This window comes from Pagrus pagrus (assembly GCF_965226575.1).
Source record: "Pagrus pagrus genome assembly, chromosome: 18".
NCBI classification, from domain to species: Eukaryota; Metazoa; Chordata; class Actinopteri; order Spariformes; family Sparidae; genus Pagrus; species Pagrus pagrus.
Genome location: NC_140202.1, coordinates 25,665,544 through 25,691,220, shown reverse-complemented (window position 1 = coordinate 25,691,220; position 25,677 = coordinate 25,665,544). Strand labels below are relative to the sequence as shown.

General features: G+C 41.9%; 2 protein-coding genes across 3 annotated transcripts; one reads left to right on the top strand and one right to left on the bottom strand.

Annotated features, from left to right (window-relative positions):
• Positions 1–8: 8 nt before the first annotated feature.
• Positions 9–5,554, bottom strand: LOC311273568 (GTPase IMAP family member 8-like). 2 transcript variants are annotated; one of them, XM_084380677.1, is made up of 4 exons: positions 5,465–5,554; positions 3,127–3,206; positions 2,196–3,023; positions 9–1,352 (listed from the first exon to the last, which is right to left on the bottom strand). In XM_084380677.1, the coding sequence occupies exons 2-4, from the start codon at positions 3,134–3,136 to the stop codon at positions 640–642; spliced, it is 1,551 nt and encodes a 516-aa protein (XP_084236803.1). In that variant the 5' UTR covers positions 3,137–3,206; positions 5,465–5,554; the 3' UTR covers positions 9–639. The 2 variants fall into 2 exon arrangements, with proteins under 2 accessions (XP_084236803.1, XP_084236802.1); XM_084380676.1 differs by having other exon boundaries at positions 4,837–5,528.
• dnaaf9 (dynein axonemal assembly factor 9) lies at positions 4,458–25,551 on the top strand. The gene is made up of 37 exons (XM_084380674.1): positions 4,458–4,619; positions 5,542–5,621; positions 5,756–5,881; positions 5,999–6,123; positions 6,451–6,547; positions 6,761–6,867; positions 6,948–7,025; positions 7,133–7,234; positions 7,809–7,864; positions 7,960–8,095; positions 8,492–8,573; positions 8,759–8,795; positions 8,901–8,985; positions 9,073–9,149; positions 9,261–9,305; positions 9,437–9,482; positions 9,571–9,682; positions 9,898–9,968; positions 10,066–10,113; positions 10,201–10,291; positions 10,424–10,527; positions 10,673–10,816; positions 11,207–11,292; positions 11,431–11,532; positions 12,182–12,299; positions 12,458–12,546; positions 12,665–12,799; positions 13,086–13,211; positions 15,523–15,560; positions 16,573–16,708; positions 17,041–17,127; positions 17,839–17,945; positions 18,232–18,306; positions 19,100–19,287; positions 19,415–19,480; positions 20,158–20,251; positions 20,518–25,551. Exons 1-37 carry the CDS (start codon positions 4,564–4,566, stop codon positions 20,622–20,624), a joined length of 3,459 nt encoding a protein of 1,152 aa, XP_084236800.1. The 5' UTR covers positions 4,458–4,563; the 3' UTR covers positions 20,625–25,551.
• The last annotated feature ends 126 nt before the right edge of the window (positions 25,552–25,677 follow it).

Sequence of the window (25,677 nt, the reverse complement as noted above, 5' to 3'; positions counted from 1 at the left end):
GTACAAAGATAAACAGTCATGGACCTAAAAACTGAGTCACACATGGAGAGTAAGAGTGAGAGTTACACAATATCTGCTAGAATGAAATCTAAACAAAGCTGTGCATCAGTCTTGTTTTTAGGCAGTTGTAGTTGGCAGCAGAGTCCATCTGAAGGATGGTGTTTAAGGACGCAACTGTTAGGCAGAGATCAGCACGTATATCTCATGAACTTGTCAGATAAGATCTCGAAGCAAACGTCCAAAAGTAAATAAAAATCTGCAGCTGTACTTCTTCTTTTCCTCCCCTCTCTGCTACACAGATAAACACACATGAATAATCCCCGATGTCGTCTGCTCCTCTGTTCCACTGGGAAATTCCCCAAAACCAACCGCTGATTTTTTTTTTTATTCACAAATTTAAGAACCATTTCTTTTGCCACATAAAGTAAAGTTAAATTTCAACATTTATTCTGGTGATTGGTTTGTAAAAAATATATAAAACTAACAAATCCGGTGCAAGAACTGTCCATATACGGTACATCGTAGTTGTTTTAACAAAATAAACTAATGATATTAATTGCAGGCATGTTGTGTTTGATATTATTACATGGTACAGGTGTTGCATTTATTGTAGTCACCCCCTGCCTGTGAGTATAGAAATCAAGCATCCCTTAATAAGTAGTTCCCTTCTAAAGCCCCCTCCTTCCCCTCCTCTATCATCTTCTTCCTGTCCTGCAGCTCCTTCACAGAAAACCTCCTCACTGAGAGGGAGCGGCCTCCGTGTGAAGCTACCAGTTTGTTTATTCCAGAGAGCAGGTCTTTCACCTGAGGGTAGCTCAGAGCATTCTGGGACTTTGTAACATTCAGCTCATAATAACGGCTCCCACACTTCTGGATGAGACCCTGCAGGGTTGCATGTGCTCCGGCCACGTAGTCGTCGATCCTCTGAGGCCTGTGCTGGTTGCAGTCGAAGCGAACGAAGAGGACGATGGCATGCTCTGCAAAGTCTCGTCCGAAGATCTTCTGCAGGTGCACGAGCATCTCGCACTCGCCCTGGGTGAAGCGCCCCAGTTGGAGCACCAGCAGGAAGACGTGAGGTCCAGGAGAGGACAGAGCCAAGCAGTCCTTGACCTGCTCCAGATTCTCCACCCCGTCCTCGTCCCACAGCTCGGGGGTGTCCACCAGGATGAGTGGCTTCCCTGCTGCAAACACCTCCTTTCTCTCACAAGACAAGGTGGGCTGAGGGGGTTCAGGATCAGAGCCACTGATGGAGTATTGATTACCTGCTCTGTCTAGAATTAGATTTAGAGCAGAAGTCTTCCCGCTGCCGGAGAGACCCAACAGGATGATGGACATCTTCTTTGTGTCGTCATCTTAAAGCAAGAAAAGGAGAGGAAACTGGCTGTTAGAAGCACTTTCAGACAGATTTCCTGTGTCTTGGTTGTAGAAAAATAAAAATACCCACACTTGTAAACCCATATCTGGACATCTCTAATACAGTTTTATTTAATGTATAACCTTTAATGCATCATTTGCCTTGTTTGGGTTAAAAGATGAGTATTTTTTACCGTTTTCCATGACATGTAAGAGATATTAGATACTGTATGCTGTAGATCAGGGCTGCCCAAAGTGGGGCCTGTGGGTCAAAGTTGGCCTGACATCAGGTTTGATTTGCCCTGCCAGATGTTTCTTGCACAAAAAATAAAAAATAAAAACAAATTGAGAGATAAAATGCTCTTTTCTCTTTTGGTGATCTGAGCACAGCAGCCAGCGTTCAAATTTGTGCATGAAAAAAATAAGGAACTTTTTCTCACCTGTTTTTACATCATAAACACAGCAGAGAAAACAATGTTGATTAGACTTTAAAAGGATTGCCAGACAACAGCTGCCTTGCCCATGGTCCACTATTTACCTTCAGTTTTGGCCCTCAAAAGTAAAAACTTGAGGCAGCCCTGCTGTGGACGACCCACACTGGTATGTAACTCTATCACCCTCTAGTGGGAGAAGTTGCTGCATCTGAATGTCTCAAAATGCAGTTAACTAACTCTCGTCAGACATTTTCTAAATAAAATCTTTTTCTAAAGTATCCCACATGAAATAAAAGTTGATCTGGATTATCTCATAGTCCATTTTTAGTAACCATTGTACTGTAGATGGATCTGTGTTTGTCTTTATCTTAACTAACTCTGATTTAAAACAGAAAAAAAACATCTTACCTTCAGTGGCTCTCATGTGGAGCTGCGACATGGCTCTGTGGCTTATCACAGCTTCCTCCAGACTCTCTCTTTTTGCCTCATATTGCTTGTTTTCAGCTGCCTCCTTCTTTCTTTCCTCAGCATGTTTCTTACTCAACTCCTTGATCTCTTTAGCTCTCCTCTCCTCGTTCTCCTGCACCAGCTGCTTGAAGGCCTGCTCCTTCTCCTCGGCCTCTTGCATCTTCTGTTTCAGCATCATCATGGCCGAGTCTTCTGTGCTCCTCTTCTTCGCTTCAGTCAGCATGGCGTCCGTGTAGCCCGCTGCACCGTTTTCAGTCAGCATGTAGTCGACCATCTCAAACAGAGCTTGAAGTTTGTCTGTTGCTTTGGATGATGTGATGCGGCAGTATCTCCCATTGCACATGTTTATTAGCTCCAGGAGGGCGTCGTCCAGTGTGTCAGCAACCTCTCCGTCTTCCAAAGAGAGCACCACCAGGTATTTTAAGGCTTCAGCTCCAAAGTGAGCCTGCAGAGTCTCTACCATTCTTCTTTGCCTCTTTGTGTAATGTCCACCTTGGATCAGCAGCAGAAATGTAATGATCCCACCTGTGCAAGATTTAAAGCAGCCATCTATTGCCTGGCTGATGCCCTCCTCCGTCATGTCCTCCTTTAAATCTGCATAGTGCAAGCTGATCGAGTGACCGTCTATCGCCAAGTCACAGACTTGACTTGATCCCAGACTAAACTGGACTTTCTTTCCAGAGGTGTCCTGCAGCAGAGACTTGAAAGAGAGCCATTCCTCCACTGTGGATATGACCACCATCATCTGACTCGTGTTAGTTGTGCCTTCTGCCAGACAACAACAACAACAACAACAACAACACAAATTAATTCACATTTCATAGCAGTAAATAAGTCTGAAAGTACACATTTTAGAAAAACAATTACTCACTGTGCGACATGTCTTTGCAGGTGCTCTCACAGGTCTGAGATGCTTGTCACTTCCAGATAACCTGAAACTGGATTCTCTGGCTCCTCAACAAACAAGATAATGGGCAGAAAAAAAGAAAAGGCTTCCTGCTCACAACATTTCTCGTGTCACCTGCAGTTTTGTCGACGAGGAAGTGCATTCCACAGCACAGCTTGGAATGACCCTGCCACTCGTCCTGTGCATCTTTTTGTGCTTCTGTCACGCTTAAATGAACTTCCTCCCCTCACACGCATTGCTTTACTGACAAATAAGCAACACTTCTTACTTATACCTTTATGCACTTTGAACCAAGGTTCTCTCTCTATCCTTTTTGTCATGCAAACACTCACATAAAGTTGGTTTAGTGACTCATTTCAATATCTTACTTCATTCCCCTGAGACTAACCCTGACATAAGCCACAACCACTGCAGGCCTAACCCCAAGCCTACCTCTCACCTCAAGCAAAAACCACATTCACCTTAATGGTTACCAGCTGTTTGCCCTCAAATACAGAAAGTGAATCCCCACAATGTTACTGTGTGAAGCGAATCATGTCTCCACAATGCAGGCCTAAGTAAGTGCTAAGTTGCAAGCTCCTAATCAGCTGGCCTAGTTCAACTTCCTTTTCCCACCTGACTCTATCAAGCAGCTGCCCTCTGCACAATAAGGTTAGTGGGAGAAGCATCTTGTGATTGTTTCTTGTTTGCACTTATTGCTGAATCAGCCACACTGCAGATATTTAGCCAAAACAGGAAAAGTAGTGCCATGGCATGCAAGATAACATGTGGGCTATTGACCAGGTGAGCGTGCACGTCAACACTGATGACCCAAAAGGAGAATAAAAACATATATCATTACATGCATTGCTTTCTTTATCTTCTTGCCACATTTGATGGAGTCACAGAGGGACATTATGTTTTAAATCAACATAAAACATGCATTTATCACTGGTAGCACACAGATGTATTGTGATAGTTGTTGCACAGTGTAGCTACAGTACATGAGGAGTTCCCCCTGCACACACAACAGCTGAGATTACTGAGGGATTGCACCATCTCCCTGTGCTGCTGTCAAATGGCCCACAACAAGGCAGGACTACAGCGAAAAATGGGGGGAAACCGTCTGGAAAAATTGAGATACATTCACATTTATTAATCGTTTAATTAGGCTAACACGTAATATGATGCTATTAATACGGAATTCTTTAGAAATATTAATAATTTGTCGTGTATATATTGGATTATTCCCGTAAAATATCGTACTGATATTCTGGACTCCCCTAAATATCAAATGGTTCGCTCCATTGCGTTGCTATCGTTCTGTGGACATTCTCCAGGGTGATGGAGGAGATGTAGCTATCCAGCCTGAAAATACATCGGTTAAAAACGTGAATTGTGTGAACTGTGACAACAATTACAATGGCCGGTATAAGGAGAGTGAACGGGAAATTATCGGGAGTCAACCCGGCTGTCAGGTAAAGCTAACATCGAGTTGTGTTTACAGCAAACGGCTGAGCGAAGCCGTTAAGCTAACATGGCTAACGTTAGCCGGAGCCGTTGTCTGTTATTTGTCGATTTGTGATCGACAGTTAATGTTAACGGTTCCTAAAAAACACTAATGCTAATGCTAGGAAAATGCCTAACAAGCTACAGGTCACATTAATTAGCTGGTTAAGCTACATAGTAATTTACCTCATAGCACCCATACCGAGGAATTCCCCGTTATTTGTTGTTGTCAAAACCTCAAACATGCTATGTTAATGTGTAGCTAATGGATTGTGTAGGATCTGTTACAGCATTCCCACAAACACACACACACAATAAATGAATATGCAACGCTAATAATAATTGACATAGCTCATAATTACATACGCATCATTATCTCATAATCAATTGAGAGAGTATTTCTAGTTATGAGAAAAACTGTGGTAGTCATAAGATGTTAACTCGTGACTGGGAGTTAGTTTGGGGTATTGATGCTAGCTATCATGGTTTTCTCATAAATTATTAAAATATGCATTGAATAGATTCACTTCTACTGGTAAACTTCACCTTAAGTATGACAAAGGAATTAAATATAAGGTCCAAGCTACTGGCTTTTTACAGAGAGGAAGGAAGAGTTCACTTCTCCTCAGATGGTTTGTTGTTATCAAATAGTCTCCTGACCTCCAAAGGACTTTATAACACTTGTCACATTCATCTATCCACACACACATTCATACACTAATGACAGACGCTGACATTCAGGGTGCCAACCTGCTCATCAGGGGCAATTTGAGGTTCAGTATCTTGCTCAAGGGTACTTTGACATAAACCTTACGATTATTGGACGACCCGTTCTACCTCCTGAACTTCTGCTGTTATGACTAACTTGTTATTTCTGTTTTCATTTTCTAGTTGCTGTCGTCTGCGTCAGGTCCAGTCGCTGCTCTGCGAGGGTGGCACTGCCACACCAGATGGCATCCTGTGCTCTCTCGGTATGTCAAGTTGCAAAGTTGTTATCTTTAAGCTTGGTTGTGTATGTTTTACTCGAGGAAGTTATTTTGTAGTACAGATGCTGAATAAAACAATTTATGGTCATCCCAAAACAATTTTTTTTTGTGTTTTGTAGGAATTGACAGCAGATATAATGAGGGATGCACTGAGCTGGCGAAATACCTGTTCTATGGACTGTATGGGAGAAACCAGTTAAATCTGGAACATGTCCTCGAGGAATTTCCTGAAGAAATGCTGGATGGTGAGTTTTCCCAAGTGTTGTGCACTAGATTTTGAATCATGTATTTGTACCTGCTTTATTTCTTAACTACTGTACTCACAGTACTAACTACTGACACATCACTTGTCTGCTTTCTAGATGTAATCTTGCTGATCAAGGCAGAGTGTGTCCATCTGTACTGCAACCCGATGAACTACAGTTACCTGTTGCCCTACGTGTCCCACTGGAGGAACCTGCATCTCTACTGCATGACTGAGGCAGAGGTTAAAAAGATCTCCTCCTCCCCTACAGGCCTATCGTTCATGTTAATTACGCTTCCTGAATGCATTAGATAGGAGTAGGAGCCTTATCAAGATTATTTAGGCATGTTGAATGTCCACCTACAGGTTTAACCCCTGCAGGCTATTTCATCAAGCAGAGCTGTTAGTTGCCTCACATTGCTCTGAAAACTCACATATCAAAGTAATGACCAACCAGTTTCATGGCTGAAAATTGTAAATATGACCTTTTTGCAGCAGTGTTTATAATCATAATGTTGCCTTATATTAAGTCCTTTTCTAAGTTCCTGTCGTTTTTCCACCTACTCACAGTATGAAGATGAGGAGGCAGCAGAGGAATTCAAAATCTCCAGTTTTGTCACAATGGTGCAAGACTGCTACCGTATCGGAGTACCTAACAGCTCCCAAGGTACGTATCATCACATTTTAATCTCCACATTCATTCGCTGCACGTGTGTGAAAGAGATAGTGAAGTGTGTCCCACGCACTAACATGACATTACATCTCAGTAAACCAGAACACAATGTCATTTTTTCTAGTTTCACCTTCTCGGCAGTATGTACTTACTGGATAATTACACCAACAACAGCAGTAATTATACCTGTCCTGCTGTTACTTTTAGGACACATCCAGAGGTTTGATATGTTTATGGTGGAAAAGTGGCCCCTGATTCAAGCATTTGCCCTGGAAGGCATCGGTGGAGGAAGCTTTTTTACCATGAAATACAAGGTACCTGGTAGAGTGCAGAAATAATAATTTTTTAAAAAGTATCTGTACTACTATGTTGTACTTACCTATTGCTTTTCTAGCTTATGGACATGAGTGAGAAGCTGTGGCAGGTCTACAACAGACTCGACCCAGTGTCCCTGGATACAGTCTTCACAGAGGTAACACTGAGCTCCTATTTTCATCAGCTGTTGCATTAATGACCTATTCAACATGACAATTCAGTATGATATGTACTCTTAACCTGATGTTGTGTGTTGTGTTTAAGGACCTGGTGAACTTTGAGAAGCAGTGGAGCGGCTTTTTCTCCAGCATGGACCTGGAGAGCCATCTCTCCATCTTGGAGCTGTCTGAAGCGCAGGCAGGAGAGGTACATAAAGTGTTAGTATTCATTATATGAAGAGAAGATTGATAACATTGAACAAACAGCCAGCTCTAGTTGTGAGTTGTGCTGTTTCTTGTCACAAAAACAAAACACACAATATTATTTTCATATTTTCCCTTTTTTGGGTGAAAAGTAACAATATATTTTATGTGGTTTAAAACAACTGTGGGAGTACAGTACAGCATTGGAAGAGTGAATAAATTATTATGTCTTAAGTTTGAGCAAAGTCATGCATAAATTAGTATAATGCTTCCTTCATCCACCTGCACTTCATTCATTAGTAGTGGCCATAAGCCAGCATCGATGCACCCTCATTAGAAAGTCTTACAGTCCACTTCCTCTTCCTGCACATTGAACGTGCAAACGGAGATGAAGGAGTGGAGGGGGCGGGGGGGGGGGAGGTGTAGTGACTGGAAGGAGATTAAGTCAATATCTGCTTTAATGACTACCGTTGCATTTGTTGTAAATATCATGTAGTTTACAAGAAACACAAAGACTATTTCCCGATGTCAGTGTTCAATGTCTGGATTGTATAAAGTTTGTTTTCATGAATCCACAGGCTTTCCGTACTTACTACTCTCATGGACTGATCTCAAGCAACATCACAGATAAAAGGTACTGATCATATTCCACAATATATATACCTGTCGTGTTGTAGTTTGTAGAACAAATAAATACTATTTGCTCAATCGAATGTTTCTTTATTTCAGTAAAAGTCAGCAGCCATTTGTGTTGTTCGGGAAGCATTCCTCCTCAGAGGATTTGGAGAGCTACTCGTTCAACTTTCCCTCAGAGAGTCATCAGGTCCGCAGCACAGGGCCTCGAGGCTCTGCAGCCAAACACATGGTGAGAATATGAAATAATAACCAGTATGTTGTAATAAAAAAAACAAAGCTAACTCTGCAAACTACTCACATTACTGTTGGGTCCCTATTAATGGCTCGACACTTGCCAAAGTGGTTAGTAGAGTAGGATTTGATCTTTTTTTTTCATTATGTGTACTAAATGTGTCATAAAACACACTGCTGAAGTTAAAGAGCAGAGGTGACCTGCAGCACCACCTGGTGAGGTACTTTGGTACAACTGGTGGTGAGTGATGTGCAGAGCAGTGTTTGATAAATCATGTTGAACAACTGGTGCCAACAAACAAGTGATTACTGATCATATGTCTCCTGCTAGTTGAGATTCTTTTGACTTTGTGAAGTGGGGACATGTCATTGATGTAACCTTTTTGTCCATTAGATTCTGCAGTGTGTGGCTCCAAAAGGACCTCTATCCTGCTCTCGAACATATTTCTTTGGGAGCACCCACACTCCATACCTTGGTGAGGTTTTACTCAATGACTTTTTTAAAAATTGAGCTATGCTAGTGTGAAATGTTGCTTAGTGTGAAGTTAAATGCAGGGCCCAGAAGGAGCTTCACTGGCTGGCTTTTAAGTGTAATATAAAAAGCCCTTATTTGTAGCGTCAGTGTGTAATTTGTTTACACTTTGCTGTATTTCACCCACAGGAAATCAAAACACAGAGCAAAAGAAAACAGAAGTCTTGTAAGTGATTTAATTTTGGATCTTGTGTTTTTTTTTTCTTCTCTGAAACTAATTGGTTGACCATTAAATGTTCAACTATGCCTGAATGAATTGTACCTTTTTCAGACTTCTGTCACAGATTTATTCAGCTGCTGTTCAAGGAGTCCTTTCAGGAATCAAATGCTACTCCTGTACCACCAGCGCTACCAAGGTAAGAAGAGCACTCAACTTAAACTTAATCTTTCATGATGTTCTGTAGCCTGCACAGCTGCTGAATGCAAAATGTTTGTTACTGTAGGCTAAGGATGTGGCAGAGAACACCTTTCTACTGGCTTTGGACTCGATGAATTTAAGTCAGTACCGCAGTTCTCTCAGGTACAGATTGATCTCAAATTTTCACTGTTGTCCAGTATATGAGGCTTTCAGCCAAGCATGAAATGAAATGTATTGTTTGAATTGGTTTGATTCTGTGTTTTCTCTCCTCAGGTCCAAATGTGAATTCAACATTCAAGCAGTGAATAAGGAAGGAAGGTGTGTGATAACGAGTGCTCGTTGGTCATCTGCAAGCATTTTTTATTTCCCGACACAGCTCCTTGACACTTAATTAATGTTTTGTAAATATGTGGTTTTCAAACTAAAGAGCCTGTTTTTTATTTTATCAGGGTTATTCCTCTGACTGATGAAGAGAGCCGTTATGTCATAAAGACGGTATGTTAGAGAAGCATTTTTTTTGTTTTTGCTTGATTAGAAAGCTTCTTGCTTTTTTCATTTTAACTAATTATCCTTTTTTTCTAAGGCCTCCATGACTGTCCATGACATCCCAGACCTGCAGCGGGAGGGCGGGGACCTGGGCTCTGTGGTCTTCTCTGAATCCTTCTTGGAGTCCAGCATCAACATTCAACAGAAAGGTACTATATTGATTAGATTAAGGCTAATTAGAATGGATTACGGATATACTATACAGACTATATATTAAGCGGGACAATCCCCCACAGGTCAAAAAGGCAAAAGTCATTTTGTAACAACAGAGCAGTAGCAAAAAAAAAACCTATATCCTTCCCTGAGCTGTGATTCATCTTGTGCCATTCTTTGTCTTATTTGCTTGTGTTTTCTTCTCCTGCAGATGGCACTGTGTCCTCAGACAGCTGCTACACCATCCTGACTACAACTGTGCCTCGCTATGCATGCTGGCTGGTGTGTGAGATCAATGTGATAATTCTTAGTTTCAGGAGTAAACAATGTATTTATTCCAACATTGTTTTCAAAATTCTTATGTCCATGTTGTTTCTAGATGGAATCTGATGTCAAGCAGTCTGAGCAAGCCCAACATCTTGCTAAGGTAAGTTAAGCAGCTTTTGTGTATCCACTGTGCAGGAATACATGCTTATGTATGAGCCTCATCACTTACAGTATGTTTCTCCAACAGAAAGAGGACGCCACTTGTTTGGGAACTGCTCTGACTGTAGCAGATGCTGCGTATGTGTTCTCCGGCAGCCAGCTCTCCACACACGAAGAAGGTGACATTTTCTACTAATATTAGCATATATTCTATGTAATTGATATTCATTTACAGTAAATTACAGTTGGTGTAACTGGTGTATAATCATTGATTCGTAGATTTGTAATTCTTTCTCTAATTCTCATCTTAGGGAAAATCATTTTCTTCTCTGAGGGTCTGCTGTTTATCCATTCTCAATATGGAAGCATTACCCTGTCCAAGGATCACATCAGCAACATCAAGTTCTACGATCCGGTAATATTTATAGTTACCGTGCAGTTAACAGACAGTTCTTTGCTTGTTCCTTACAAAACCATGATAAATCATTTAATATGAATCCAAATGTAGTTGAATTTCTGGTACCAACTTGTGTATGACCTCAGTGTCCTCTTATTACCAGGACTCCAGCGCTGTGGCGTCTCTTTTCGTGGAGTATGACAGCAGCCTGCTGCCCCACCTCCCATTCCCTCTCCACAGCTCGGACCAGTGTCTGGTCTTTGCTCTTCAGCCCAGGTCAAAGAGCCACAGGACCTTTTATTCCAAGGTATGACCTCTGAAAGATACACATGGACCTTCTGAATTTGGCTGATTCTCTTATCATGCCTATATAACATTAATCTATGGATTTATAATAGTTATTACAGCATTACAACCTTAGGCATATTTCAGTTTTCAGAATAATAAAAAAATATATATATTTGTCTTGCTTTATCCAATGTTTTACTCCAATAAAATGCTGTTCAGTTTCTAAAAATATATGTTGTGGGACTGTATATATTTGTTTTGAAGGATAGAATGTAGTTTTTTGTTGATTCATGGATGATCCATTACTATCAGCAAAATAAAAACCTTCGTAGCCTACTTCCTCATCGTCTTTATTTTATGCTAAAGATGCAGCTTCAGTTGAATAAATCTTTTGGTCTCTTGGTTTCAGGTTTTGTCAGTTTGGCAAAACACTGAATCTGGACTCACTCTGCAATTGGTGGATAAAGAGCACCTGACCTGGAACCAGAAAAACATGTAAGATGTCTTTATCTCCTTTGCAACTAAACATCAGTTTTATTCAACATTACAGTTGAATCTTTTATCTCTGAGACATATTATTACAACTTGTTAAGACAGTCTGTGATTTGTCTGACTCTGACATTTTTCTCTCAGGCACAGCAGACTGCAGAAGCTGCACGACAGCCAGGAGCCACCGGTGGCCAAACGCAGAGGCAGCCTGAAGACTTCATACTCCCAGCTGCCAGGGCAGGACATGTTAGTATACACTCAGGTCACTCAGTAGAGTGTTCCAGAGTTGGACTGAACAAGTAATAAAACTCGATGCTAGGTATTGCTTAATCAAGAAGCATGTCCTCCCAGAATAGCATTAAGCCCGCATCCAAACTTGGTAGGTCTTTTCAGCTTAAAGAAAGAATATAACATAACATAACTTCATTATCTAGGCCAAAATAAACACATTTCTTTCCCGCCCCTGAACCTAAAACAAAGAAGAATGCATGAAAGGATAACTCGGCACCTTCGGCAGATTCATGTTCCTCCCAAATCCGTCCTAAATCTGTCACCTGGTATAAATAGACATCGGGCTGTTTTAAGGAAATACAGTACAGTGCTTCTAAAAAGTAATCGCTCTCTTTTGCACAAGTTTTTGCATTATCAGTCTCATTTTTAATTGCTCCGTTCCCAGGCACATGATTGATGGCTTTAAGCTTTTATGTAAATATCTACAGCAAAAATGTAAGCAAAGATGTGGCTGGTGCAAGGACTTTGTAAAATTGTAGCACTTATTTTGATAATTTTCCTTACAAATACAAGCTAATTCCCTACATACATTTTTTATCTAGTTATGCGAGTGAGTCATGACCCAATTTCTGCTAACTGTTTGTTTAATTGTGGACTCTGCCAGGTTTCTTCAGCACTTTGCTTTGAGTAGTATTGGTCAGGAGCCAATTCTGTATGACCACCTGGGGGTGCTCTTCCCCTCTGCAGAGCTGAGGAATCCAGCCAACAGTCAAGGAGACAAGGTGAGCACTTTGAATAAGGTGAAGCTGATGCTCCTCATCTCATGTAGACAAGAATTAAAAAAAACAAAAACACGTGGTTCCTTTAAATATGTTGTTACCTTTGTCAAGTACAGCTGAGACTGTTCAAATCTGATGTCGTCTTTTTAATGTGTGAAAAGGTTGTGATTACCGTCATCACTGGATTGCCAGGAAGCCATAAGAAGAGACTCTGCGACTTCCTGGTCCAGTTAAACAAAGAATGTGGAAGGTGAGAGAGATTAATTTAAGAGATTTTTAATTAATCTGACATATGTTGTACTTATTTAACATTAAGAATAATAAAGATGAAAAGAACAACACCGACAAAAATAATTTGCCATCTGTAGGTGGGTGGTGTACGAGCCTGGCCCAGACAGCTGTGACAGCTTCTCAGCCTCTCACCTGCAGCAGTACTTGTCCAGCTTCCTGGAGAGCCAGAGAGGCCCGGGAGGCAAACCCCGTCTGTTGGTGCTCTCACCTGGGTAAGAAAGCCCGCTGATCAGCCTGATACAGCTGGGAACTGAGAAGGCAGGACTCAGCCAGTAGAGCAGAGCTGAGTTTCAGAGGCGTTTCAGTCTAAGAATACAACAATGTGAGAATAATGTTATCTGACATGTCATCATTCAGTGCCACAGATCATTGCCTTTGTATCTTTAGAGAACAATATCAAACAGTATTTAAATACATTAGAAAAAGAAAAGACTGAATTACTTTACTGTTCTTTGTCAGTGATGACTTATTCAGTTGTATGTGTTCTGACTTGTACAGATACACAGATGTTCTAGATGTGGTCCAAGCTGTGCTTTTCCACCCTGACCCAGTTGTCCAAGCGTGCTTCACCATCGGTGCTGTAACTGCTTGTGTGGACCCCCTCACTTCCTGTATGGAGCACAGGTGAGTTTTTGTGTCTCGAGTAAGTTTGGACAAGCTTCAACTGGCCTTAAAGAAACGTATAGCAGATTAATTCATGTCCATTAACATTAATCTTCTCCTGTTTCTGAGTTGGCATATAAACAAAATCCCAAAATGTCTAACTGAAGTAGACTGATTGGATTTCCAGATGGGTAAAACAGGCTTTTCATACGCTTGAAACTATGTGAAGTGTGATGGATTGAGACCCAACAAAGATGTCAGTTACTTTGTATATGCGGAAGAAAGGGTTTCAAAGTTGTGTTGTTTGCTTTGTTAAAATAAAGAATGTAAGGGTGAAATGAAAAGACCCGTAAGTATATATTGTTCTGATTCAGTATTGACTCAGTTGCAAACTTAACACTTCAGTCCTCAGGCTCTGCTTCCTGCTTTGTGCCAATGTTTATATCAGGTTCCCAATAACTAGAAAGCTTGTACTATGAAGAAACTATATATATCAAGTTTGTATTAACGGCATCTGAAAGATTTCTTCTCCGAAAATCTATCCAATGTGTAGAAAAATATTCACCACTTGTAGGTGTGAAATGTGACACAGAAAAGTTTGCAGCTTGCTCCAGAGAACGGCAGTTCAGTCAACCAGGATTCACAGCAGATACAATAGATTCAGTGACCCAGTTTCACAACAAAAAATTACTCAAATCACTCCTGGAGCACAATCTGCTATTCTGCTATCCGTCTGTGTGCTCGGTATGTTCCAAAAAAACTTATATTTTCACCAAAAATAGCTTCCATTTGGTTGTAGCACAGTTAGCTTCTTACATTTTTGGTCTAAAATCATTCCCTGTAAATGTTGCAGTTTTTCAAGCAACATATGGACAGAGCAGATGATGACAGACAGCGCCGGATGTTGATAAATTGTTGATGCACTCGAGGTTTCCAGGACGAGGTCGAGGCAGGGTCCCTTTTACAGAGAGGATCAGGCCTACATTTAATCTCACTCTCCTTTTGTTACAGGCTTTAGATGTAGCTTACAGAGCTTCTCGCTGCCGTAGATTGACTGAGCTGCTCCACACAATATGACATACCACTCCGGTTAATAGGCTGTTTTCCACTGCAGAGCCAAGCTGGGTTGGCCAGTGATACTTACATACAGATGAAGTCAATCAAGAGGGTCCAGTTTTTACAACAATAGTGCTGCCATCTTTCTATACCGGACATTTAATTAGAAAAGTGTTCTAACAGATGCCCTGGTCACTGTTCTGCACAGTAACATGTGTATATAATAGACCATATATGCAGGATTACTCCCAGAGTCGTTCAGACAAGATGCTTGTCTAGTGAGCCGAACTTTAATAATACATTTTTAAATGTGTTTTGGATCCTGAGCTATAAACATGCTGTGATGACCCTCCAGTCAAAGTCTGACAAGCCTCATTGGCTCAGCAGTGGAAAAATGTGTAATAAGAGGTTTAGTTCGCAAATTGGTTAGCACTGACTTTTCCATTTGAGGCTTCTTCAACAAGCCCCCTATCACTGTCTGTTGCCATAGATTGTGTGGAGGTCTGCAAAGGCCCACTATGGCGCTAATTGGGTGTGGTTAGCCCAGCTTAGGTCTGACCTGCCTGTCAACCCCCTCAGCATAGCCCTCTAATCCCCCCAGGTCCACATGCGCGACCAACACACCCTCCTCAGTGAAGCTCATCAGTCAGTCATGATCCATTCTTTGTGATGAATGTAGACAGTTCATTACATCAGGACAGGAAAGATAAATGCCTTTCAGATTGCTGATGCCCCAGCCTGCAGGCTCCCTAAGAGTCTGTGGTGGCTGGAGGGGTGGGTGGTGGGGGGCGGACTTGGCTCAGAGAAGTTGTGTATAACACTGATCGATTTGAAAACTCAGGATAAATTATGTTAAGATTAAATGAGATTACAGAAAGCTTTTACATTGGTCAGTTGCCAGTCATAGTCATGATGTCATCTGATGAAAAAAGCCTCACGATTGATAACCGGATCGCTCGCCAGGGGCCATAACATGGAATTAGCCTGTTTATTGCTGTACAACGTTGGCAAGCACCCATTAGTCATAAATAGAGTTATTGTTTGTGATGATATTGTGGGAAAAGACATGGGTTAAAATAAACAGGACTGCTGATTTTACAGATTAAAACACAGCTATCGTATGTGTTTCACTTAGGTACAAAAATCCCACAATGCATCAGTCACAATCTGAGTCAAACTAAATTTGCATTTGACTGATGGCTGACAGTCAAACTGTACTCAAGCATACTGTATATTTTAATTTAATTTGATGTCCTGCTGTCTCTCGTCTTATCAGGTTTGCTTTCCCTAAGCTGTTGGAGCAATGCAGTCAAGGTAGGTCCCGTCTCTGTCGCACTCTTCAACCTTCCAACAACAAAATACGTCAAGGATAAACTTGCTTTATGTATTACTGAGGAAACCCCACATTTATATTCATTGGTATTGATTTTTTACATAAGTGTAATGCTCTTTTGGAAGCCGTTCAACATAGCCATTTCAAACATACGTCATGCTGTCAGGTTGAACGATATAACCATTAAGGGTCAAGAGGAGGAGTTCTGCATGTACATCCACTGATAACAGAAGCAAATTAGAGATCCAACACAAGCACGTAGTGAAGGAATGAATTCATGTGCAGCGATGCTTTATGGTTAGCGTTTGTGATTCACACTCCAGCAGAACAATCCTCCATCTTTGAAAAAGGCCAAAACAAATATGGAGGTCATGTGTGCTATGGCGCAGTGAAAGGCTTAGTACACCCTGTAATATCACACTTTCCAAGAAAATTAACATTTTGAGATTGAGTTTCCCACAGAGAACTTGCTGTCATGGTGTTCAGACCATCAGCCATTATGCAGCTGTTCTCCACCTGCAGGTCCTTTAAAAAGTTTAATTGGACATCCCACGAAAGGCTCAGGACACCCTTTGCCCCAACCATTCCTTCATGTTTGAGAGCACACAGTCTGTCTTGTAATTCTGAAGTGACAGTTTGACGATTTTATTGCCATTATCCACGCTGTCTTTTCTTACTGGAATCAGAAAAATCCCAATTTGGGCAGCAGGGAGAAAGTCGGGCTTGGCGGAGCTGAGGAGCAAACAGCACAGTTTAATCTGTCACAGAATTATTTATTATGCGTTTTATCCAGCCAATCGTTTTGAAGGAATCAAAATGTCAGTTTCCCTAAAAAATTCAACCTGCAGGTGGAGCGCAGCAGCAGTAAATTGAACCCTGTGTAAAATAAGCTATTTCTGCAGTGGCATTACAGATTTGGTTCTGTATTTTCAGGAAAGTGAGCCGGTTTTTCTTGGAATTCATATTCCCTTTCTGTGCCTCGTTTTATGTCAGGTATTGTGAGTACAGTGGTGTTCACTGGGCTGACAGCAGAGCAGAAGCACCCTCTCATGCAGCATGTTCAGCAGTTGGTACGCTCTGCCAACCCCACCGCAGCCTTCATACTGGCAGAGAGAGGAGCTGTCACCAGGTAGGCGCCCACAGAATTGTGATCAATGCAGCAAACAGTCACTTAACTGCTCTTATCTTTGCCTAAAATATTCACTTCAGGCTACATTTTATTCTGCTTTTTGAGTCTCTGTCTGAATATGTTAGGTCAGAGCACTGCTCAGTTAGCACAGTGATGTGTCATGAGCATTTCCCAGTGCAGTCTGTACTTAAAGAATATTTATTTTTAGTAATTAAAAGTAGGACATTTCCTGAAGCAGTTTCATGTCATATGTGCGCACATTTAATACACATATTTATGTAATCTAAGTCTTACGTATTCATACTGTAATGTTTTTTGTTTTTTTTAACTAGGAATGAAGATGTGAATCTGATACTGTCTGATAGCAGCTTCAATGAGCCGCAGATGTTGAGAGCCCGTTATGTCCTCTACCCTGGATGGTAAGAACCTCATTCTACGTTCCTCTCTACTGCTTGTGACCCCCGTGTGTCCTCCTGTGTCCACACTCAACCTTTTGGCCGTTGAGCGACAGATTGGCTTTGATTCCTGCCTCTGCGTTTCTCCGTCCTGCCTCTCCTCCCTCCCTGCGGTTTAATTGCCACTCGGCTGCAGTGGTGGGGGTATCGGCTGCTGATTGCTGTAAAGCCCCTCAGGGCATCTTGTGTTCTATCACCAGCTGCCTCCTGGCAGCACAGTAACAAGCTGTTGGCCATACAGTTGCCATGTACACAGAGGGGTTCTCCTTCCCTTTGGACCTTGTCCAGTCAGCCTTCATGCCACAGTGGTCAGCCTAATATGAACCTCTGCTAAATCCTCCAGTCAGATCATACACTGCATATCTGGCCACAGTCTGGCCCTTTCGACTGACTCATCTTCAAGCTTTATTTTACGTCTGATGCTTTTTATACTTTTTTAAATATTTGTCCATGGCCTAAATCTTTTTCACCTGCTAAAGGAGTATCAGCATTAACAGATTTATCTTCCACATGCACATTGATACCAGCAAATCACACACACTGGCCTCTTTCCTGTGGGCAGCTGGTAGAGTAAACAACTTTCCAGCCAAAGACAAAATGTAGCACAAACACTTGGCTTGCTCCAGACTTAACTTTCTCACCATTTGTGTAATGTGCACGTGTTATGTGTTTCAGGTGCAAAGGCCGCTTCTTCACCGGTTCTGGTTCTCTGGTCTTCACCCAGCACCGCCTGGCTTTCAGCCGCCCCCTAGAGAGGCCTCTATTTGTCACCCGCTGCAAAGGTGAGATGGAAAAGAATTCTCCCCCCTTTTTTTTGACTGTTACACGTGACTGAAGCTCCAGATATGAGCTGGCAGGGTTCGGGGATGATTGCATAAGCTGCCTCTCCCTCCAAATATGGAGACAACTGAGGTCTCGGAGTAATTGTCTGCGGTTGCTGTGCAATAATCTGTTTTCCCAAAAGATGCACTTATGACATCTTGCCAACAGCGATGCTTTTCAGGAACATTTAAATTAATATTGTTAAATCCTATAATTTGTGCTTAAACTCTAATACATTTTCTGCAGCACTCAAGTCATCACTGAGGCTCAGCCCCTTCCGAGGAAATGTGTACAATGTCTGGGGAAAAGTCCGATTTTCTGGTAGGAATGACATGTTTTTATTTTACTTTCTCAGATCAGATTTTGAATTCCTGACAACTTGCTTTTGTCCAGCATTACTAAACACATGTGACTTCTTTCCTTGGTAAATATTTTAACCTGCATTTGCATTTCCCAGTTTTGGGAATAATTAAAGAAAAGGTTGCCCTCAAGGCGGGCAAGAAGCTCCTGACGGTAGGAATGTTGCTCGGTTGTTGCTCTGGTGTCTGGTGTTTAGAATTCAGCTCATAGTCCACTGCTTTGGTTTCCTTCGCATAGTTTTCTCACTCTTTTTTCATTTGGAGACTGTGTAGAGTTGTTGCATGAGGAGAGAGTGCAGGTGCCTGTGAGGAGATGTGCAGAGAGCGTGCAGATATTTGTAGAGAGCTGTGAAGATAGAGGAGTGTGGAACGAGTGTGGAGACTCTACTGTATGATCCTATTCTAATACTCACATTCCTTAAGTGTGTTTTCCAGTCTGTCTGTAGAGCAGTGTATCATTTACATCGCTTTATATTTAGTTATTTTACTTCATTTTAATTTTAGCTGTTGCACTCTCAGTATTACTTTTTACATTAAGTAAGGACATATTTGAGATGTTTAATCTTATTTTTTTTGCCACGCACGTGAGTTCTGTGAGCCATTTTGGGAACAGAGGGGTTGTATGTATGTTAAAACATTAACACCCCCACCAACACCATGCTGTTACCATATGAAGCTGCCGTAGCAGGCGTTACACAAGGTGTAAAGTGTATGTGCGACTTGGGTGTGAGCTCCTTTATCTCTGGAACCTCCAGACTCAGACCAACTGATGGAGGTGAACTACAACACGGTGAGCGGGAGCCTGAGCGTGGTCCCAGAGCAGACCGGTGACCCTCTGACCTCGGGCCCCAAAGGGACCAACACGTCCTTCTTCCTCATCGTTGATGGTGTCGGCCTCACTGACGACGGACTTAAGGACTGGCTCAGACTGTGCGCTAAGCAGGTTGGCATTGAAGTGTCCCTGCTGTTTTTGATGACAACACACACTGAGACTCGTCTGTAGTATCAGTCAAGTACTGTGTAAGAAAATAAACAGCTTAAAGGCCGTTTTTTCTGTTTGATGTTTTCAGAGGCAGACAAAGAAGCCGAGGAAGACTAAAAATACCCTTTCACCACAAGAAATCAAGCGCATACATGTGAGTGTGTTTATTTTTATAATTATATAATTACGTGTAATATAACTTTATATTTACCAGAGGTGGAATATGTGAAGACAAAAGTACATTAAAGCCCCCCTGTGGTGTCGACTAGGAGCAATGTTTTTATGGGCTGGCACCTGCTTTGTTGTGCCTATATTGAGTTACTGGCATGTATGCACGCAATGCACATTTGCACTTCCCTGTTTATAGTATCGTGCTCGGTGGTGGTAAGAACTTTAGCAGCGTGAAGAAGAAAACGTGGATGTAAATAATGCAGCTTTCAAAACACTTCCTGATAATGTGCTTTGTAAATGTGTGACATTACATGCATCCAACACGGTTCCCCCAGGGATACACCGACGTGTTTCGTGACAGCCAATGAATGTAAACGCAACTGTGTTTGTTTGGAAGAAAACCCAACAAACTATTTTTAGGTTTATTGTCAATAAATGCCCCAGCAAGAGCAAACGTGGTGTGAAATCTTTGATGTTAGATACAAGCCTCAGCAGAATGTTCTCCTGGTGGTCCGATGCTTTTTCTGTTTGTTTGTCTGTTTGTTTGGAGGCTTTCCTTATCTTCTAAGAGAGCTCGGCTCAGGGTCAGGAACTGATATTGATGCGGGCCTTCTCAGTCGATAACCTTGACTGAACTTGATATTATGCGTTTCTCTTCAGATCACCAGGCACTTGGATCCACTACCACCAGGCTACTTCTACAACGGTTACCAGTATGTGGACATTTTTGGAGGAAAAATGAACCTCCACCCCAGTATCCTTCTCAGTGGTTATTGCCAAGGGTTGGGGTTAGAGTAAGGTTCAAGTTTAGAACTTCAACTATATCTAATTTTACACCTGTAATACTGTACTGGAGGTTTTTTTTATGTCACAGAGGCTAACAAAAAGAAACAGTTACTCTTTGGATGTTTTGGACCAAAGAAAGCAGCGATCGTGACTCATTCTGCAGATATTCTCGCAACTGCATTGTTCTTTGTGGTCATTGTGCTGCTGTTTCCCTTAACATTGCTGTTTCCGCAGACATGGAAGAGTTCATTAAGGAGTACATCGCCGAGGCCAACAAAGAGATCGAGCTGTTCAACCGTCAGCTGGAGCTGCAGAGACAGCCCGACCTGTTTGATCCGTGATAGAATCTGTCTGTACGTCCACTGCCTCCATCGGTCTTATTTAACTCAGTGGGAGGGACAGGGAGGGAACAGGGGGTTTATGTACTGAACGCTCCACTAGCATGGTCAATGTGTGTTCACACCACACGCATCTGCAGAAACCGCTGCAGTCCATTCATTATCTATCCACTATGTCACTTTGTTAGCATGGAAAGGTTGAGTGCAGGTGAGATTTTAAACAGTGACATCACCCACCATGATACGCCAGTTATGTCACGTAGCCTCCCTGCAACACTACCATCTGTACACTTAGCACTTTGCCGAGTAAGATATCATATTTATCAGATAAAAATTAAGTGGCAAACTGATGCGGTCACTGGTGTCATTGCAAATTAAAAGAGCAAGAAATGAGAGTCGCTCACAACTGCAGACAAATCTGAAACATAGCGCAACACAAGACTCCGATGTGATTACGACACTAAGCCTGAGAGCTATGAGACGTTTCACAATTGAAGGGAATTTCCAACCCCACGCTCCTACAGCTTGTGCGTTTCTGTTTATCACAGTTGGCAAATTAATGCCTCTATTTCTGGATAGGCATGGATAGCCGTGTGATTCTGGTGGGCTCCCTGGTGGGGTTTCTCAAGAATCGCTCCTCCTCTGTTGTCACCCAATCCGTGGCCCACCTGTTATCTTGTCTGCGTGCCACGCTGCAGCAGAGGGAGCGCTTGGCCATAGAGCTGTAAACATTGGACAGCCTGTTGGCTGCAGACAACTGATGAATGATGCCATTAATCACATAGCTAAACGCCGTCCCAGTGCTTTATTTTAAGACTCCTAAAGTGAATCTAATGAAAGTGCAATAAAGCAGACTTCAGTCCCTGCAGCAAAGTGTCGTAGTTATAAAACAGCTGAGGCCGACACACATTAAATCACTTCTCGAGGTTACGTGTCCACCAGAAACTGTATTCTGTTCATTTGAATGCTGCTAGTTAACAGAAAGCAGGTGGACACAGAAAGTTAAGCTAAAGCTCACAGCAGCAGGTGTGGATCACACATTTCACCATTTTGGTCCAAAAGTTTGTTTGTTGTTATTAATGTGAACATTCCTTTTTTTCTTTTGGGGAGGAAAAGGGAGAAAATGATAAAATCCGGGAAAACCTGGATTCAGTTCAGTGTTTGGTGGTTCGGTGTGGGTAAACACGAGTAGAGCCTTTGGTGAAAGGTCGAAGGCTTTGTATTAGTGGTGTGATGTTGCAGAGAATCAGACTTCATGTCCTGCTTAAATGGGTAGTTATGCTCCTGTTTGCTCTGCGATCGTGTGTCACACTAATGTTCTATGCATGTCTTCCTCTAACCAGGGTTCCTACACAGGGTTTGAAATGTTCTAACTTAAAAGAAAAATGTGTTTGATACGCTCTTAGTAATATTTGTGAAATGGCACGTTACGTTGTCATATGGCTGCATATTTGGGTAGTATTAAACCCACCTAACCAAATAAGAATTTCAAAGTAAAAGCGTGCTAAATAAGTGCGCTTGAAGCTGTAAAATGTGTAGGAACCCTGCTACAATCTCTGGAGATGTAATGGCTTTCATTCTTTATGGGGTCAGCAGTGTGCTATACAGACTTAATACCAGTCTTTGGGTCAATGTGTTGAATTGATACTTCAAAAGGAACATTTAAATGCACATAAAGGTGCGTGCATACTGCTGCTGCTACAATGGGACGATATATTACATTAGCCCTTTGAACTCTGTACCCAAAAAAAAGCGCCTGTACTCGATGTTGAGTACTATGAGATTTTTTACCATTTCAGATCAGAGAGGAAGGGTGTTTCTGCTCAGAGAATATTTTAAGTCCCTAATCTTATTCCTTAGCAGAGAGGGGGTGGGGGGATGTTTGCTAGTATTCACTGTTGTTTGATGCAGATATTTTTAGATCAGTGGGACCATGTCTGCCTGTCAGCGCTGTCAACAGCCAGTAAGATTGAGAGAATCAGTAACTTTGTTTTCAGCTGGCGGACAAACCGAGAGTGAGAACATCGTTAGCGAGTTATTTTCCCCATCAGATCGATCGTTGATTCAAATGATCCTGCCACTGCTGGCCCCATCCGTCCACTTTGATCCGAACAAGCCATACCATCTTATGCTAGATGTGCCACTGTCTTTTTAGATGATTAATACAATTGCATAGAATAGCACATAACATAGCAATGACGTACGCCTCTGACATGTATTACCTTGGCATGTTCCAGCCAGCAAAAGAGGGGGAGAGGAGGAGGAGGCAGCTCACCCCAAGTTACTCATTCCATTAGCTCCTCTCTAACAGTCCTTCTCTTTTACTCGATGAAAGAAGTGCAATTGTACCTTGTGGTTTTTTATATAGTCTACTTACAGTATCCTCAAAGAGCTCTTTAAGGACAAACGCCGCGCAAACAAACGAGCCGCTAAAATTCTCAGTCTCTCACAGCTTTTGTTCTGTCGTCTGTTCACGCAACACGGTAACGAGTCTTAACAACAGGCGGAGGGGTTTTGTTGCAAAAAGAGATGCCACCGGGAACAAAAACAAAAAAAAAAGCCTTGCCTCCACTTACAGATGGCTGATAGAACAAAATGCAAACAGATTACAGTGCTCTTTTTTTTGAAAGCGAAGCAGGATAATATGTAACATAAATCCCTTGTTGACAAAATCATAACTCTTGTTTAAGCTGGATCCCCTGTTTAGTGTTTCAGAGATGCACTCTCAAAGCCGTCTTTTTTTTTTTTTCTGAGCAACAGTTGCTGTCGTTCTGGAGTTACGTAATACTGCAGAGAGTTACCTTGATTGACAGTGAAACAGTCTGAGGCTGATGTACGGGAGACTGAAAGTGCCACAACCTGCTCCACATGTCAAAGAGCAGAAGAATCTGAACCCATAATTGGCCCAAGAGATCAGAAGAAGTCCTTAAAGAGTGGAGGGTTATGTAAGATGTTTGTGATATATAAATCAAATTAACACTAACACATATACACACACATATACACGACTACTACTACTCAGTACGTCTACACTATTTTGCATGTGTTGCGATGTCATGTGAATATGATGCCACATATATTCTGACAGAAATTGCCTTTCACCAAACTGGTACAACAAAGAGAAAAATAATCACATTTATTTTACATATCTGCGAAGAAATTTGAATTACCTCGAAGCGACAAATAGTATTTTTGTAAAGAGAATTGAACACTCAAGGTGCAAGCAAATCGTCTCCTCTCGCACAAGCTACAAAAAAAACGGCAAAAGCAGATGCAATTTTTTTTTTTTGCAAAAAAGAGAATCTGATCGGTTGTGAGATGTCAGGTTTCTCTGATCCAGCAGTGCCTTGGCTACGGCTAAGAAGAGCAGAGATTAAAGCTGCATTCAGAGCTCCATCCCTCCCCCCGTCACAGGGGGAGGAGGTGTTGTCAGGCAAGGATCCGTCCTTCAACAGTGTTGGTGAAAGGAATCCATGGAGTTGTTCTTTAAAGCAATGTGTTTTTACTAAGCCAGAGGGTAAAGTAGGCGACGTCACGCAGGGGGGGCGGTCACTGGAGGGCTCAGGGACGATTCAGGTATTCTTGCAAACTAATCAAAAAAGATGTTGGGAGACGGGCTGGGCTGAAACAGCGAGGGCTGAAACCAGAACAGTTCTGAGGCTGTAAATTAATTTATGTTCACAGCGGTATGTTTATTGGTTACATTCAGTTGATTTCTTTATTGAAAATGGACAAACGCTAGAAGCAAAGCTGCATTTTTGTACAGGTTCCTTTACAATCAGCAGATGATTACTTAGAAACGCTTATATTTATTTTTTATGCCCAGCCCTAGTATGGATACAAAACCTTTAAGTTTTTGTATGGATAAAAAGAAAAATGCAGATTGAGTTTGTGACTAAAGTTGGGTGACCCCTACTTATTGCACATTGGGGGCCCAAAGAGCCCTCCACGAGCCTCTCAGCGCGACCGCTACGCAACTCTCTGGCCGATCGAGCACCCTGGTGTCTTCATCCTGTACGTGGAGGCTAGCCGTTTTTGTAGCTGAAGTTATAGGACAAAAACAAAGTTTGGTGTTAATTGGTTTTTATATATGAAGGGGTTGAAATGTGACGTTTCTTGCGCTGCAGCGTGATAACGCAGTGCGAGAAAGTTTTTGTTCTTTTCTAGTTTTGCAGATTGGCTCCGATGTTCGAAAAGGGCCAACCGGTGGGGAATGTATGCACTTCTTGAAGAAGTGGATATTTTTATGGTATTTTTGTGCTTATTGGAGGAAGGCGGCTCGGAAATGGATTTTTAACTGTCCAAATTTTGCTCAGGCCTCAGGGGACCGCTGATACTAATTGTTTGGGCCGCTCTGTCCTATCGAGGTTAAAAGGGAATCACGGGCTCTTCACCCCACCGTCCTCACAGACAGCGAGAGGAATTTGCTCAGGTCTACTTATTATTTCCAAACCTGAGATTACATATTTGTCCCATCAATCTCGAGTGTTGCAGAAGAAGATGGGGGTGAAATTGTGGTTAATATCTTCTGTCTGTAGCCGCGATGCAGCTGTCGAGGAACACTAACGATTCAAGTTGGGAGGTGTTCGATGTCACGATGGCAGAATTAGATCTGAGGGGGGAAAAAAGCAAAGGGCTCATTTCTTCTCTGCCATCTACAGGCCGTCCAAAGTAAAAAAGAAAAAAATAACTTATAAAATAATTTATTGTCTCTATTGTGATGAGAAGCAAAAACTTCAAAAGTGCCAAACTGACCTCCGCATTTAGTTTTGAGGGTGTTAACACGCTGTGAGCGTGTGAAGTCAAACTGAATTGCATTTGCACAAAACTACTGTAACTTCTGTTTTTTTCCTGTGACTGATGCTTTTATAATCTAACTGTTGTTTTTATTGCACCACGTAATCCATTAAATATTTATATGGTTGATCAATCCCTGTCCTTTTTTCTTTATTTCTTAAAGAAGTCTCCGTTCTGTTGCTGTGCGATTGTGAAATAACAGTTTTGCTCTCAGATGTCAGCGGCCTCACATGCAGCCAGTTTGACATAGTAGTGGATT

What these genes read in the sequence shown, in the direction of transcription:
- dnaaf9 (XM_084380674.1), top strand. Translation starts at nt 4,564, where the DNA reads ATGGCCGGTATAAGGAGAGTGAACGGGAAATTATCGGGAGTCAACCCG. An exon ending in CATCAACATTCAACAGAAAG is followed by an intron (nt 9,683 to 9,897) that starts GTACTATATTGA and finishes CTTCTCCTGCAG; the next exon opens with ATGGCACTGTGTCCTCAGAC. An exon ending in GCTCTCCACACACGAAGAAG is followed by an intron (nt 10,292 to 10,423) that starts GTGACATTTTCT and finishes TTCTCATCTTAG; the next exon opens with GGAAAATCATTTTCTTCTCT.
- LOC311273568 (XM_084380677.1), bottom strand. An exon ending in CCACATGAGAGCCACTGAAG is followed by an intron (nt 1,353 to 2,195) that starts GTAAGATGTTTT and finishes TCTTGCTTTAAG; the next exon opens with ATGACGACACAAAGAAGATG.